This window comes from Osmerus eperlanus, chromosome 27 (assembly GCF_963692335.1).
Source record: "Osmerus eperlanus chromosome 27, fOsmEpe2.1, whole genome shotgun sequence".
Classification (NCBI taxonomy): domain Eukaryota; kingdom Metazoa; phylum Chordata; class Actinopteri; order Osmeriformes; family Osmeridae; genus Osmerus; species Osmerus eperlanus.
Genome location: NC_085044.1, coordinates 7,334,743 through 7,350,203, shown reverse-complemented (window position 1 = coordinate 7,350,203; position 15,461 = coordinate 7,334,743). Strand labels below are relative to the sequence as shown.

General features: G+C 45.0%; 1 protein-coding gene across 1 annotated transcript in view; it reads left to right on the top strand.

Annotated features, from left to right (window-relative positions):
• Nucleotides 1–12: 12 nt before the first annotated feature.
• rbm27 (RNA binding motif protein 27) overlaps nt 13–15,461 on the top strand; it is a 23,036-nt gene continuing 7,587 nt past the window's right edge. Inside the window, exons 1-14 of the mRNA XM_062453072.1 lie at nt 13–690; nt 1,596–1,714; nt 1,940–2,067; nt 2,983–3,062; nt 3,369–3,598; nt 4,007–4,321; nt 5,352–5,573; nt 6,277–6,450; nt 7,061–7,210; nt 7,356–7,494; nt 7,661–7,814; nt 8,197–8,391; nt 8,562–8,672; nt 11,154–11,270. Coding sequence (XP_062309056.1) covers nt 632–690; nt 1,596–1,714; nt 1,940–2,067; nt 2,983–3,062; nt 3,369–3,598; nt 4,007–4,321; nt 5,352–5,573; nt 6,277–6,450; nt 7,061–7,210; nt 7,356–7,494; nt 7,661–7,814; nt 8,197–8,391; nt 8,562–8,672; nt 11,154–11,270 — 2,193 coding nt within the window. The 5' untranslated portion in view covers nt 13–631. The remainder of the gene's footprint in view (nt 691–1,595; nt 1,715–1,939; nt 2,068–2,982; nt 3,063–3,368; nt 3,599–4,006; nt 4,322–5,351; nt 5,574–6,276; nt 6,451–7,060; nt 7,211–7,355; nt 7,495–7,660; nt 7,815–8,196; nt 8,392–8,561; nt 8,673–11,153; nt 11,271–15,461) is intronic.

Sequence of the window (15,461 nt, the reverse complement as noted above, 5' to 3'; positions counted from 1 at the left end):
GGGTGCTTAGCCCTAAACTAGATCCAAGGTTTGCTGTGAGTTTAGATAAGAATTTGCATTTGTAATTTTGCATTACTTTTTTGCTTCATGTAATATAAACATTACGTTGGACTCATATTGCCGAAAATTACAAACCAAATTCTAACCTAAAAGGATAGGGGCTTTTGAAATAAAGCTCCGCCCATGGCTGGAACATTGTATATGCCCTAAGGCAACCAAAAGTTGAATATACGTCAAAAATATATGGAATCAACATGACATGACATTTTACTTTAGGGAACACTAATACTTTGACATATATAATAAATACGTATTCTTCCTTGAATCTTCCTACCATTCCTTTCTCATACATTTGCTTAAACTATAACTCCTCTGGGAAGTTGTAATATATATTTTTTGCGTTTAATAAAAAAATATCTTAATTTTCTACGTCTTAAAAAACTACGAGAGGATTTTGTGTTGCGACACTTCTAGTTTTGTTACCATGCCTTGCACTTAACGTAAAGCAATTCGTCCGACCTGCAAGTGACTAGCTAGAGTGAAGGCCTAAAGATTAAAATTGATAGACGATGAGAGTAGGAGTATTACAACGCACTTTCAATTAGTTGACAGTATAGAAGTCATTTTCAGGATGATCATAGACAATGTGGAAGCTCTCAAGTCTTGGCTGGCAAAACTCCTGGAGCCAATGTAAGTGATGAATTGAAATGTCATTTAGCTAACTAGCTTGTCCAGTCAATAGCTAGCTCTGAAGCTAGGGTCGCTACCAAGACTGCACGAGTTAGCGCCACAATGGCCGTTAGCTTGCTATGTGGCAAAATAAATAAACGTTGTTTGTCGCTAACGCGAATTATGTCTTGGTATTTTGTCAAAATAGACCGCAACGACTCGTTAAACACATTGATCTAATTAGACTAGCTAAACCTTCTGTAAGTCTGGATATTGTTGTTCTTGTGGTGCCTTGCAGTGTAACCAAATAGCTAGCTAAGGGGCTAGGCTACCTATTTTGGCTAGCTGCATATATACGCTTAGGTGTCCGCTGCTTCCCCCCACACGCACACACACACATACAAGCGCAGAAGTGGCTGGCTTGCAAACGTTAGAGCTAGCTGTTTGCTCATTATGTTTACTGTAACTGAGAGATTGTAGTTATTGGCAAGCAGGCTAGAGTAACATTAACAGCTGTTTACACAAGCCAAGGTTGGGTGCGTTTATGGCAATGACGAGACTCGCTAGCTGGTTTGCAACTATGCCGTACCCGTCATTGTATTGGTAACGTTAGCTACTTAACTTCTAGCTAGTGCTAACTAACTTCGTTATACTTCACGATAGGCTGGGAATTCGCGACTTAACTTGGTTGACGTTCTCATTGGGGAGATGTATGAGCTTGCTAGCAAGTTAGCTAATGTCACGATGTAACTCGGGGCGCCATACCTAGCTACCTTGTATTAGAGGCTCACACATTATGCCATGCTTTAAATGGAACGTTATTGCACGTTATACTTAAGATATAAATGGTAATTGTTGATTGTTAAATGTCGAGAAGAGTCAAATACAGGCCAGAGGAAGGTTGACATCCTGTGTTGTGTTCGCAGATGCGATGCTGACCCGTCTGCTCTAGCCAACTACGTTGTTGCATTAGTCAAGAAAGACAAGCCAGAGAAGGAGCTGAAAGCACTTTGTGCCGATCAACTAGACGTGTTCTTACAAAAAGGTTGGTAACACGACTTGCGCGCACACACACTTAATTAGTTGTACGAGCTACCATACCCGTTAGCTTCTCATCAATTTAACAATGTTAGTTGAAATCACCATGTTAAAATGGAAGACATTCTTGAAGCAAAGCCCACCCATGACCCCCCCCCTCACTGTCAGTGCAGTCTAATGTGTTCGAGCGTGTTCTACAGTGTGGTTAACTCTGTCCTCGCCTCTGTTCCAGAGACCACTGGGTTTGTAGATAAGCTCTTTGAATGTCTAACTACCAAAAACTACCTGGGGAACCTGACGATGAAGGAGCCTGCTAAGGAAGAGGTTAAGCCGGCTGTGGTCAAGGCAGAGGTGCCCGAGGTAAGGATCACGCACAAAGACTGAGGTTTGAATCCCTATCCTGAGTGTGTGGGTGTCTGGCCTGACTATACGCAGATAGACAGAGGTTGGATGGTGTGTGTGGTTTCGCTGGCTATACCAGACCAGTCACGCATGTATCAATACAGGCAAACAAGGGAAACATGTTATTGACTAAGTATATTTTTAAATCAGTTAGTTTTATGGAGTTGCTATTGACAGTGAACTGTTCATTCTAAAGCCTGGTTTATGATTCAATGTCAAACGCATCTGCGTAGTGTCCGCGGACGCTGCATAGAGCCGCACAGCAAGGCCGCACAGGCTGCGTGCACCAGCTAAAATATCTTGAAGCGCGTAGGTACGCAGACTTACAAATGCTAATTGGTTCGATGGGAGAGAGGGAGGGGTTACACAAAGTAGGGATTTCCAGCAAAATTTGAAATGCATCTCTTCGTCCATGTGCGCATCTGCCGAACAAACACATTGTGTTCTCCCTTATGTACTCGAGACATAAGCCTCATTGCCTCTTATGTACTGTTTCTAATTAACTTGAAACAAATACGTTCTTCCAACTCATTGTCCATCTCCTCATACAATTTTACTGGTTCTCTCAAGCGTGTCATACCAGAAAGTTTTTTTGCGTCTTCCCCGATATAGCTTGTAGATAGCTATATCGGGGAAGATGCAAAAAGTAATATTTTGTTTTACAAAACCACAGTAATTTCTTCTGTGAGGTTTTCCTGCTCTACAAGCATACAAACCACAATTTTGCACAATTGCGCCGCCTAGTGCAAAAGAATACAATGGCTATCTACACAACAAGGCCGCACAACTATAAACTCCACACACCCGCACATGACATTAAGAATGCAGACCCGCAGAAGCATAAACCAGGCTTAACTGTTGTTGTACCTCCAGGTGGACCATGCAGAGGAGGAAAGGGACACCCGCAGGAGGAGAAGTCCTCTAAGGAACCGCTCTGACTTCAACGAGTCCAGGTGAGGCTGGGAATGGGGAGGGGGGGGCCGTGTTGCTATTCTCTTGGTCTCTGTTGACGTCTCTCTCTGTTGACTGCTGTAACTTTCTCCTGGGAGGGGAGGTGGGGAGCTGACTGAATAGACTTGTGTCCCACATTGGCCTACCATATACATCCTTCCAACGCACACGCGCACACATGAAAACAAGAAGATGGTGTATTACAGTGTACTTTGGTGTGCTTGTTGCTATCAACACTTCCCTCAGCGTTTCAACCAATACGAATGCGAGTGTCGGCTAACTGAGCTTCTGATTGGCTGCTCCCCCAGGGGCAGGGAGGACCGCAGGCGAGAGGAGCGCAAGCGGCGCGAGGTGGAGCGCCACGGGAAGACCGGAGGAGGAGGAGGTGGGGGGGAGTCCCACCGGGAACGCCACGACAGAAGGAGGGGCAGCCCTCGGGGGCGGAGCTACAGCCCTCGGGGGCGGAGCTACAGCCGCAGCAGGAGCCGGAGTGGGAGCAGAGGGAAGAGCCGCGACACGGAGCACAACAGAGGGAGAGGTGAGAGAAAGAGAGACACAGAGATTTTAAAGAAGTTTAAGCTCTAGGAAGCAGAGGAGTGATACAAAAGGGGTGACACGATCGGACGGATGGATGAATCTTGATAGAAAAGGAGGAATATATTCTTGAGGGAGGAGGGTGAGAGCAGCACAGCAGAGGGACAGGTGAGACGCAGGAGAAGTGGCGGAGCAGCGTTAGCTATGTGGTTGATGTGGGAGGCACGCAACAGGGGGGTGGACCGGCAATGCATCATCCCAACCTGTCAACCGCAAGGTGAAAACGTTGTTGTCTCTTACATGGAATCTTTGTTGTATTTCTGTCTGAAATACGCTTTGGAATGAAGGATTATGCTATAGCTGAACTTTGTTCTGTGTGTGTGTGTGTGTGTGCGCGTGCCTGCCCCAACAGATTACAGGTCAAAGTTCGAGGTGGAGAGGAAGGACCCTGACAGCTACAGCAACTCCTCTGGGTCCCTCGGCCCCGCCCCCCAGCAGCCCCCTCTCCACCCGCCCCCCCTCCTCCCCCTGCCCACGCCACAGCACCCCTTCCCCCCCTCTGTCTCTGGGGGCCCCCCCGCCCCCCCCAGCAATGTCGTCGTGGCGGCTCCCGCTCACCTGCCCGACAGCACCACGGAGAGCTGGTCCAGTTACTACAGCAACCACCGTGAGGCCAAGTCCTTTGCCAAGAGCCCCTCCCTGAAGCAGCGTTGCCGTGACTACGACGGTGAGAAGCCCCTTGGTTGGCTCTGGGGCCACACTATGTCAAAGGAGGGGGAGAGGCCAGTTGGGGCGGAGGAGTGGGAGGGGTCTGGGGAGGTGGAATACTACAGAGGTATAGATAGAAGGTAATGTGCTCTGGTTAAAGGCGAACCTGGGTCTCTAATGGAGATACGTGTGTTGCTGTTGCCATAATGATGAAAGCTTTGCTACTCTTCTAAGTACTCCCAGGGTGAGTGTGGCTAAGACCCAGGCCTAACAGAGCCCCTGGGGGGAGGGAGACAGCAGGGAGTTACAGCAGAGACAGGAGGAGAGGGGTAGGGTTAGATAAAGCAGGGAGAAAGAGGAGGGTAGAGATACCAGACTAGAGTGGAGATACAGCAGGGAGAGAGTGGGGGGAAGGATAAGGGAGAGAGACCAGACCAGAGTGTAAATACAGCAGGGAAAGAGGGGAGGGTGAGGGAGAGAGACCAGAGTGGAGATACAGCAGGAAGGGTAGAGGAGAGAGATCAGATCAGAGTGGAAATACAGCAGGGAGGGTAGGGTAAGGGAGAGAGACCAGAGTGGAGATACAGCAGGGAGAGAGAGAGGAGGGGAGGGTAAGGGAGAGAGACCAGAGTGGAGATACTGCAGAACAGAGTGCAGCTGAAGCAGTATGGGTGCTGGAGCTGTTTAGCTAAAACTCTTCTTTTTAATTTTTTTTAAATATATATATATATTTCCTCCTCTATCTCTAACTCCACATCCTGCTCTACCTCTTTCTCTTGTTTCGAACCCTGTCTCCTTTCCCGTCCCTTTCTGTCTCATTGCCACTCTCACCCCCCCTCTCTCTTCATTCTGTCAACTCTTTCCCTCCTCTCTCTCTCTCTCTCTCTCTCTTTCTCTCTCTCTCTCTCTCTCTCTCTCTCTCTCTCTCTCTCTCTCTCTCTCTCTCTCTCTCTCTCTCCTCCTCCCCATTTCTCAACCTCCTCCTCCCTGTCTCTTTCCCTCCTCCCTTTCTCTCTCCCCGCCCCCCCCCCCCCCCTTCTCTCTAACAGAGAAAGGGTTCTGCGTGCGTGGTGACCTCTGCCCCTACGACCATGGCAACGACCCCCTCATCGTGGATGACGTCTCCCTCCCTGCCATGATCCCGTTCCCCCCTCCTCCGGTGATGCCCCCCGCCCGCCTGCCCATGCCTCCCAGGACGGAGCCCCCCCCCAGCCTCAGGATGCCCCCCCCTCACGGACAGCCCCCCCCTCCAGGCATCTTCCCCATGGCCGGTGAGTGTGACCCAAAATCGGACTAAGTCTGTCTGTTTAGGTCTTGTCTAGACTACTCTACAGTCTATGCTACTCTCTCTGGTCTAATGTAATCTTCTCTATTCTGCTCTACTCTACTTCAATCTATACACTCTGCTCTATACTCTACACACATTAAAACACATCAAAGTAACAAAACAGGAGTCAGGTGGCTGAGCGGTGAGGGAATCGGGCTAGTAATCCGAAGGTTGCCAGTTCGATTCCCGGTCATGCCAACTGATGTTGTGTCCTTGGGCAAGGCACTTCACCCTACTTGCCTCAGGGGAATGTCCCTGTACTTACTGTAAGTCGCTCTGGATAAGAGCGTCTGCTAAATGACTAAATGTAAATGTAAAACAACAACAGCAACAACAACAAAACAACGATAATACATGGTCCTCAAGAACATCTATAGCAGCCATCTTAGGATCTTATGATTATCTTATGATAACTGCCATCATAAATTTCATCACAGTGCAGGCAATGCAATTGCATTGTTGCAATTGTTGTTGCACCTGTGTTTTAGAAAAAAGTACTGATCAGCTACTGATCCAACATCAAAAAGTCGACCCAAATGAACACTTTGAAGGCTGTTTTCTGACTTCCCCTCAAGCTGCAGTGTCTGCTGTGTAGCTCGTGGGGGCAGTAGTGTGCTGGTTTGAGCCTGAACTTGTGTCTCCTGTAGGACCCCCTCTCATCCCTGTCAGTGGCTTAGACCCACCCAGCCAATCAGGGAGCAGTTCCTCCTCTTCTCTTCTGGGGCCGCCTGGCGTGGGACCGCCCCCTCCTCTTCCACCTGCTCCTCCCTCCTCCTCCTCCTCTGTCACTCCTCTGCACCCCCAGTACTCCCAGTCGGAATGTAAGCGGCGGCCATGTTGGTTTCTGTCTTCCTCCGTACCGCCTCGTTTCACCCTCCCCTCTCTCGTTTCACCTTTTTGTTTTCCTACCTTGTGATGTGCGTGTCGTTTCATTCCCCATTGAAATGAGAGGAGTCCAAGCCAGTTTGTCTGGTCATCGCTCTGTTACTTTTATGTCTGGTCCAGGGTTTGTTTTGGTTCTAGTGTTGTCTGCTTGGCCAATTTGGCTCGTTCTGTAGGCTGCAGTGACATTTTCTGTCCATTTGGGGGCGCTGTTTGTAAACAAGTGAACTGGTCCTAATATTAATGTGTTTGATTAGTTGATTATGTATTTCTGCTGATTACAGAGATTAATTGACAGTGAATGTTGCCTTATTTTGGATGGCAGGGCTTATTGAGTTTTCCTCCATGTTGTAATACACACATGTAGAAGTGCATGCATGTTAGAGAAGTACACGCATGTTGGAGATTGGCCACATGTTACAGACCACAGCTGTTTAAAACAGCCACAAACAGACTTCTAGCGACATGTAGAGGATCAATCTCTCAACTGTGTATGTTTGTGCCCTGTGTATGTCTGTGTGTGTGTCCTGCGTGTATGTGCGTGTCCAGATAAGTACGACCCTGAGGGCTACAACCCCGAGTCTCCAGGCCTGACAGCGGGGCCAGGCCGGCCACAGTACCGCCACTTCATCCCCCGGGTCCAGAGCCAGCGCTCCAACCTCATAGGACTCACCTCCGGAGAGGGACAGGGCTCCAGAGGTACACACACACCTGTCTCACAGACAAACACCGGTTAGAATGTGCGTGTGTGTGTGTGTGTTAGAATGTCACACACCTATTAAAACTGTAAGCACACTTACAGAAACACCTGTTATTGTGTGTGTGTGTGTGCGTGCGTGTGTAGCGGCTAATATAGTGATCCAGACAGAGCCAGCGGTCGCATGTGTGCCCAGCAGCGTGCCTCGCTACGCAGAGCAGGACAGCAGGAAGAGGCCACTGACCGCCACCGAGGGCCCCCCGCCCAAGAAGCCCTGGATGGACAAGTAGGAGCACTCACACACGCACATACAAGCAGACACACTCACACACATACAGGCAGTCACACACATACATGCAGACACACTCACACCTACAGGCAGACACACACACACACGCAAAGACAAACACATACATACAGACCCGTGTAAACCTGTGTGTCTGTAACTCCAGGCCCAACTTCAACAGCCAGCATAAGCCCAGCTTCCCTAAGAAGAACCACTACATGAACACCAAGCTGGAGGTGAGAAAGGTTCCCCGGGAGCTTAACAACATCACCAAACTCAACGAGCACTTCAGCAGGTTCGGCACCATCGTCAACATCCAGGTACGCCGTCTTTCCATGCTTTCCATGTTCTTCATGTTCTTAATGTAACCATGTCCAGGAAGACCTACTGAGAGCATTCCTCTTACGTAGGGACGCTCTCCACTGGGATGTTTGTGTCTGTGTGATCTTGTTAAACTTTCCTTGTGGGGACCAAATGTACTCACAAGAACCGTGAAACATGAAAAACTTAAACTTGTGGGGCCTTTTTGCTTGGCCCAATAACTTCAAATGCTTTTTTTCAGGGGGTTTTAGGGTTAGAATAAGTGTTGGGGTTAGAATTGCATTTAGGGTTAGGGGTTAGTTGGTAGAGATGACTACATTTAGAATGGGAATGAATGGTCAGACCCCACTAGGATAGAAAAACCAAGGTGTTTGTGTACAGGTGGTGTTTGAAGGGGACCCCGAGGCAGCTCTGATCCAGTACACGGTCAATGAGGAGGCGCGGCGGGCCATCTCCAGCACCGAGGCCGTGCTCAACAACCGCTTCATCAGGGTGTACTGGCACCACGAGCCCAGCGGACAGACGGATCAGGGCCAGGGGCCCAACATGGGCCCACAGCACTTGAGCCATCACAAGGTCAGCCACAAACAATCAGCAAAAACCAAACTCTGATCACACGTGTGATCGTGCAGTTTACACACACATTATTACAAACTACACATGCATGTAAGCACACAAACTACACATGTAAACACACAAACCCCACAGGCATTGTCCAGCCGTGTGTAACGGGACTGTGCTCCTAGGTGATAAAGCAGCACAGTCCAGGAGCATACGTTCTGAACAAGACTCACCCTAAACACGTACCGGCCAGCCCCAAGATGGACCCCCTCCACCCTCCCATCACCCCCCTGGCTGTAAGTCCTGTCTGTCTCCTACCTACAGTGTGGGTTTTGTGACTGAAATTTGTATTTTGGGACTGGAGTGTGTGTTCTGTCTGGTGTGTGTTGTCACCCTAGTGAGAGAGTGTGTTGGGACTGGAGTAGTGTTGCACGGTATACCGGTACTGGTACCGTACTGCGGTACTGGCTTTTTAGAAACAGTACGATACTGACATGAAGAATAAAAAAAAATGTAATAGTACTTTTATGCGCTGAAACTTCAAGAAAAGTGCACCTGCGTGTGATGTCACGCCTGTGCTCTGCTACATGTGGCCTGTGTTAGGAGAATTCAGTTCCCCCTTTTGCGCGAAACCATGAAGTTTTCTCCTGTTGAGCTGTATGTGATTTATACCATTGCGTGTACCATTGCTTATAGTACTTCCCATCAGCATTAGGTACATTTGTTGTTGCTTGTTAGTTCATTTTCAATCAAATACAGGCTTTAAGGTATGGAATGTTTTTTAGAATGTTTGTTGTTAAAAATCTTTTGTTGCTGGCACAAATAATCTATAGTCTATTGCACTGTACAATAAGCAGGCTAGTCTGTGTTATTTCGGCTACTCATCTCAGTTACACACTAAGGTTTACTCCTGAGAAGCGCACCTAGACAAGTAGTTTAATTAATAATTTTACTGTATAACAAGTTTAATCTTTACAACAGTCTCTTACACTGAGAGTACAGGGGGAACAGGGGTCAAACCTGGTCGAACCATTTTATTTATGCTTACATTTCTATACACATTGTAAAAAATTCCAATTGAAAGTAAAAGACTAAACCATTGTCAAATACTCCATTTCAATTAAATCATTAGTATTGTTTTAGTAACGAGTACCGCAATACTACACTTGGTATCAGTATTCAAGTCCAAATTTTGGTATCGTGACAACACTAGACTGGAGTGTGTGTTCTGTGTAGTGTGTGTGTGTGTGTGTGTGTGTTGTCACCCTGCTGAGTATGTGTGTGCAGGGCTCCAGACTAACTTGTTGCCTTGGTTGCACTGGTGCGCCTAACTTTTTTATTTAGGTGCACCAGCACAAAATTTAGGTGCACCCAAATATTTCCTTGCGTCGCCACAATTTCAAGGTCACCTTTTTATCACGCTCCATATACATTCATATATATTATGTAAATGATCTTAAACAAGAATAAGGTGTAGGTAAATATAGGCCTATTTTTTATTTGAAGCACAATCATACTGTAGCCTATATATATAAAAATATATTTTAAGTGCTTCACTGAGCTACCAAACTAAAACATTTTAAGCAAAATAAAACATTTCAAAATAGAAAGTGCTACTGTTTAAAAGTGCTTCCCTGAACTGAGACCTAACATTTCATGGCTCAAAGTCTTATAGCGGGTCCCACCTTGCTGTCGCATGCCCTTCAGATGGCCAACAGTATAAACAGCAACAACAGTGTTTCATTTTATTTGTAACCAGTTAATCTTCACAAACACTGAAAAGTTGTTTTGCAGTATGTTAAAGATGTGGAATTGATCAACTTTATACAAAAAGTAATACGTTTTTTCAGTTCATTTTGTTCTGTGAGAGAAATCCAGTGGGCTTGAACAAGTGCATCGAAATCTGTCTGAATGTCTGAGGTGGATATGCGAAGGACAGCTGACAGGTAATGATCAGGGTCTGCAGTTCAACTAGCAAACCATCAGCCCGCGCCCACTGATTCAGTGGGCGCGGGCTGATGGTTTGCTAGTCATCTTATTATGTCCGCGTTAGTTTTTTTTTCTTCACAGCTTTCACTTTGACCTCAGTAAACAGATACTTAGAAGTCCATGTCTTGTTAAAAGTTAATCAGTGGCAAAGTTTTTCATTTTCGAGGGCTAACCAACAGCTAACTCTCCTGTCGGTGAGGTTGCGCAAGCGCATATATGTAAATCGCCTGATCACTGTAGTCTTTCAGGACTACATATTTACTACCGCTCAACACATTTATTTATTTTAAATTTTTGATTTACCTCATGCGGGCCGGATTGAGACAGCCTGTGGCCGGTTATGGCCCGCGGGCCATACAATGCCCAGGTCTGCTAAACTGACTCTCTGGTGCTCAGGTCGTAATTTCAATCACACAGCACGGAGCTACAGGAATATCTGGACCACAGCCAATCAGAGGCAAAGACCCGCCCCATCTCTGTCTCTGATTGGTTTAGACCACAATATGATCCAACCATGAGTGTCAGTTCCGTCTTAGGATAACAAACGCTTCGTTTGTGGAGAGACAACGGATGCGAGGAGGTTAGGTGCACCGGTGCGACCTAGGAAAAAATTGTCGCACCCGTACACATTTTGGTTGCATAGTGCGACCAAATTGGTCACACTCTAGAGCCCTGGTGTGTGTGTTATGACTGAGCGTGCGTTCTGTCTGGTGTTTGTGTTGTCACACTGGTAAGAGTGTGTTCTGTCTAGTGTGAGTGTGGGTTGTAACCAGTGTATGTGTGTCCAGGCTGTGTCTGTGAGCCAGAAGGGTCCGTATGTGGCGTCCCTGCACAAGGCCAGCTCTAAGACCCTGGGGAAGACCGCCAAGGCTCTGGAGGCCCAGGAGGTCCTCAAGAAGAAGCAGGTGAGAGTGTGTGCGTGTGTGTGTGTGGGGGGGTGTTAGTGTGTTGGTGTGTGTGTGTAAATGTTTGTGGGTGTTAATGTGTATGTTTGTATATATCAATTTCTGTGTGTGTGTATATTGATGTTTGTGTTTGAGTTTTAATTAGGGTTAGCTGCTGAAATCTGGGGTCAGTATGGTCTCTCTTAATGCCCTGGCTGTGCCCTCTGGTGCTTCAAAACAACGCTACAGGCAGCAGAAGCATCACCTTGTGTGCCTTGGCTAGTTTACCTTCCACCTGCTCTGATAGCGGCAGCTAGCTACCGTTAGCTAGAAGCTATCAAAAACATGGTTAAAATGCTTAAAGTGCTTGAAGTACTTGAATTTGACTTTTTGAAATGTAAGTCCTGGAAAACCCTTGAACAGTCATATTAATGACGAGGTACTTAATGTGCTTGATTTATTTAAAGACAATATATATGAATTTAATGAAGTAATTTTGTAATTTTAAAGTGTTAATTTTTTTGCTATAAAATAGAGCCAGACCGATAAAGGATTTTTAAGGCCGATACCGATACAAATCTTTGGTGATTTAAAAATCTGATATTCCGATATATCGGCCGATATAAAATAGAAAAAAATTCAAAATCCATAAACGCGAAAAAACTACAACAAACTAATTTCCCTAACATTAGTTATTTGTAGTTTACATGTAGTCATTTTTAGCAGACACTCTTATCCAGAGCGACTTACAGTAAGTACAGGGACATTCCCCCAAGGCAAGTAGGGTGAAGTACCTTGCCCAAGGACACAACGTCATTTGACACAATCGAACCGGCAACCTTCTGATTAATAGCCCGATTCCCTAACCGCTCAGCCATCTGACTCCTGTGATTATTTCCTCACTAAAATAATGTGATAATGCAGTTTAAAAATAAACTTGTTTGTTTTATTGTCACAACAGAACAGAGGAACATCAAAATATATAGTCATAAAAAAAACGAAAAAAAACCCAAACATTTGTATTCATTTATTGGCCATTATAAATGCAGATACCGATAGTTTGGAAAATGCCTATCGGACGATATATCGGTCGGGCTCTACTATAAAACAATAAATAGTGTTTTCGCTCAAAATTAACACCTCTGCCCATCCCCCCCTCCTGCTAATTTAATTAAAGCACCATCCGTTTTTTCTTCCATTCTTTGGTTTGCGTTATAGCATATGATCATGCTCTCAATTCATTTAAGTGTTTTTTCAAGCACGATAAGAGCCAAAGTAGAAATCAATTAGGTTCTGAAGAAGCTTTGTCTGAAGCGGCATTCTTTGCACACACACCCACTCACACACACCGAGAGAAAAGCCGCTTCTTCTCAGACAGTGCGCGCCAGTACCGTATTGATTAGAAATCAGAAAACAGAACAGAAATTAGTCAAATAAAAAAAATTGGCCAGTATCCTTGTAAGCACAGTCTTAAAGGTCCCATGGCATGAAAATGTCACTTTGAGGTTATTTAACATTAATATGAGTTCCCATAGCCTGCCTTTGGTCCCCCAGTGGCTAGAAATTTTGATGAGTATAAACCAAGCCCTGCCCAGAGAATTTGGCCCGCCAATGAGAAATTAGCTCTGACTGCGAGCGCAATATAGTTTTTTCTTCGAGAGACATCATGGCTTGCAAACGACTGACGCATGGCAGTTAGCCCCGCTTCTCTCCTCCTCATAGCATTTAAAGCTACAGACACAGAAATGGCAAGTCCTAAGGAAAGCTCATTGTGGGACTGCTCGTAGTGGCTGTAATTCTGATCCAAGGCTGAATTTCGGGAAAGAGTATTGGGGGACCACTGGCCTATATAAAAGCATCCAAAAACAGCATGCCATGGGACCTTTACATTTGTTTCAAAGTCTTAAATGAAGGTGAAGAGCTGGAAGAAAACCGGATTTGTACGTCATGTCTTTTAAGAGACAGCCGTCTAATAAACCCACTGCTGTCCGTCTCATCTTTGAGTACTGTCAGCATGCCTGTCAAATGACTTATGGTTGTAAAACCCTAATTACAAATGCTAAAAGTGCCAAATTATATTTACTTGGCCAAATGCAGTTTCTACAAATAAAAAATATCGAACTGTGCTAATGTAGCTGCTAGCTATTTTATTGTCTAATCCAATTATTGTCTAATCCAAGTCAAATTGTATTTATATAGCCCAAAATCTCAAATCACAATTTGCCTCTTGCTGAACACAATTTAACTTACGTAAACAGTTAGCTAGATATTAAACACAGATGGGTATGTATTTCAAATGTATTAAAGTAAAATTCAGCTGAAAGTCAAACCGCGGGAACTAGGGGTGCTGAGGGTTCTGAAGCACCCCCTGACAGCACGAGAATTTTAAATAATATGACTTGAAAATCCACCACCGCCGCACAGCCCGCAGTAGCGTACTGGCCATCGGGAGCACCGGAAGAAGAATAACGATGAAAAACCAGGCTAAGAAACGTAAGGGTGGGGCTGAAAAATTGAGACAAAAAGACATCACCTTCACTAGACAAGGTTTTACCAATTGAAAAATGGCTTTGTTTATTTTACATAAAGCTCAAAAACACTTTTTCGCTCAAATAAAGGCCAAAAAGTTTGGCTTGCGCACTCGCATTAACTATCGAACTCCCGAACTATCATCACATCAAACACAGAATGTGCATGCATTAGTAGGGCAGCTGTGGTGGCGTTTACAGGGGGCGGTTCTGGTGGGCCGGTCTGAATCAAAGTCCAGGGCCTATTTTTACTCCCAGTCCGTCCCTGCCGCCCCGCAACATTAAGCCCCCCCAGCACCCCCCTGATAAAATATGTTCCCGTGGCTATGTCTCGGCCGCTAGCAGCCCGACTCCTGAAATGATCGGCCGGTCAACGTCCGTTGTCATCCTGGGGAGAACATGATCCGATGAACTGATCTGTGCAGCTCTTTGGTGATTAACCGCTGGCTCTAATGTCTCCACAGCATTTTAATATATGATATAATTCTTTTTGGAAGATAAATGTTGGTCTCATATCAAAACTAATGTAAAGGAAATTGTAAAATGCTCATACATGCAAAGAAAACTGAATACACAAAAGTGCTAAGGTTTGACATACAAATGGGCAATAAAGTAAACAATTTAATCAATATTAAATAAAGGTATAAAGGAAGAAAACTAAAAGCAGCAGTAGTGATGACATTCATTATGGCGGGATATTCTCATTTCCAAATAAAAATCTAAGAAAAGTTGACATATTCTGATTTTTTTTTTTTTTCGTCCTCTAACAATATATACAAGTGTCTAAAGCAAGGCAGGTTGATGTTGCACATTTAATGAGATATTTCCTAATTATCACAATTTAATCATAAAAAAGTATTGTATTTGGGTCTAGATTAATCTGGCAAAATTTCATCCTGATGAAATAAAAGGTTTTCCTTTACTTATCGGGGTCACCCTACTTGCCTCGGGGGAGAATGTCCTTGTACTTACTGTAAGTCACTCTGGATAAGAGTGTCTGCTAAAAGACTAAATGTAATGTAAATGTATTCCCGGGTGGTCCTACTGCCATCTAATTCAGGTAAACCATTCAAGTATTTGTATAGTATTGTGCTGGGTTAGACTGGTATTTGTGAACATCTATGGGAATTATTGGCCCTTAATTTTGAAATAATTTATCTTTGAAAAGTGCGTGAAATGTATCATTACAAAAGAGTGGCAACCCTGGTGTGTGTATTAATGTGGGTTTTAATGTGTGTGCAGGGCTTGAAATTTTTTGACCATTTTTGTCACATATGCTCCCGAAATTGTGTCTGTGCAACCTCAAAATATATTTGGGAGCATTTGTGTGAGTGCAAAGAATCGTTATGGTGCGACCTGTTTTAATTTATTTTCAAATCGCTAATAAAGCAGGACAAAGTTATTCCTTACTTCTCAGCGTGAGAAATGTATGGTGTTGTGTGGGAAATGCTTGAGTCTCATGGCAAATGCTTGAGACTTGAGTCCTGAATTAAACTTAATCTTTACATCCTAAACTTTAATGCTGATTTTAGACGTCACTAATATTAGCCGTCAGTAGGGATGAACGATTTAGGAAAATAAGCTCATTGCGATTTATTTGACTAATATTGCGAATTAATATGCAAAAAATGGTTTAAGCTCTTTCTCTTCTATATTATTCAACAAAGACGAGTAATAAATAACT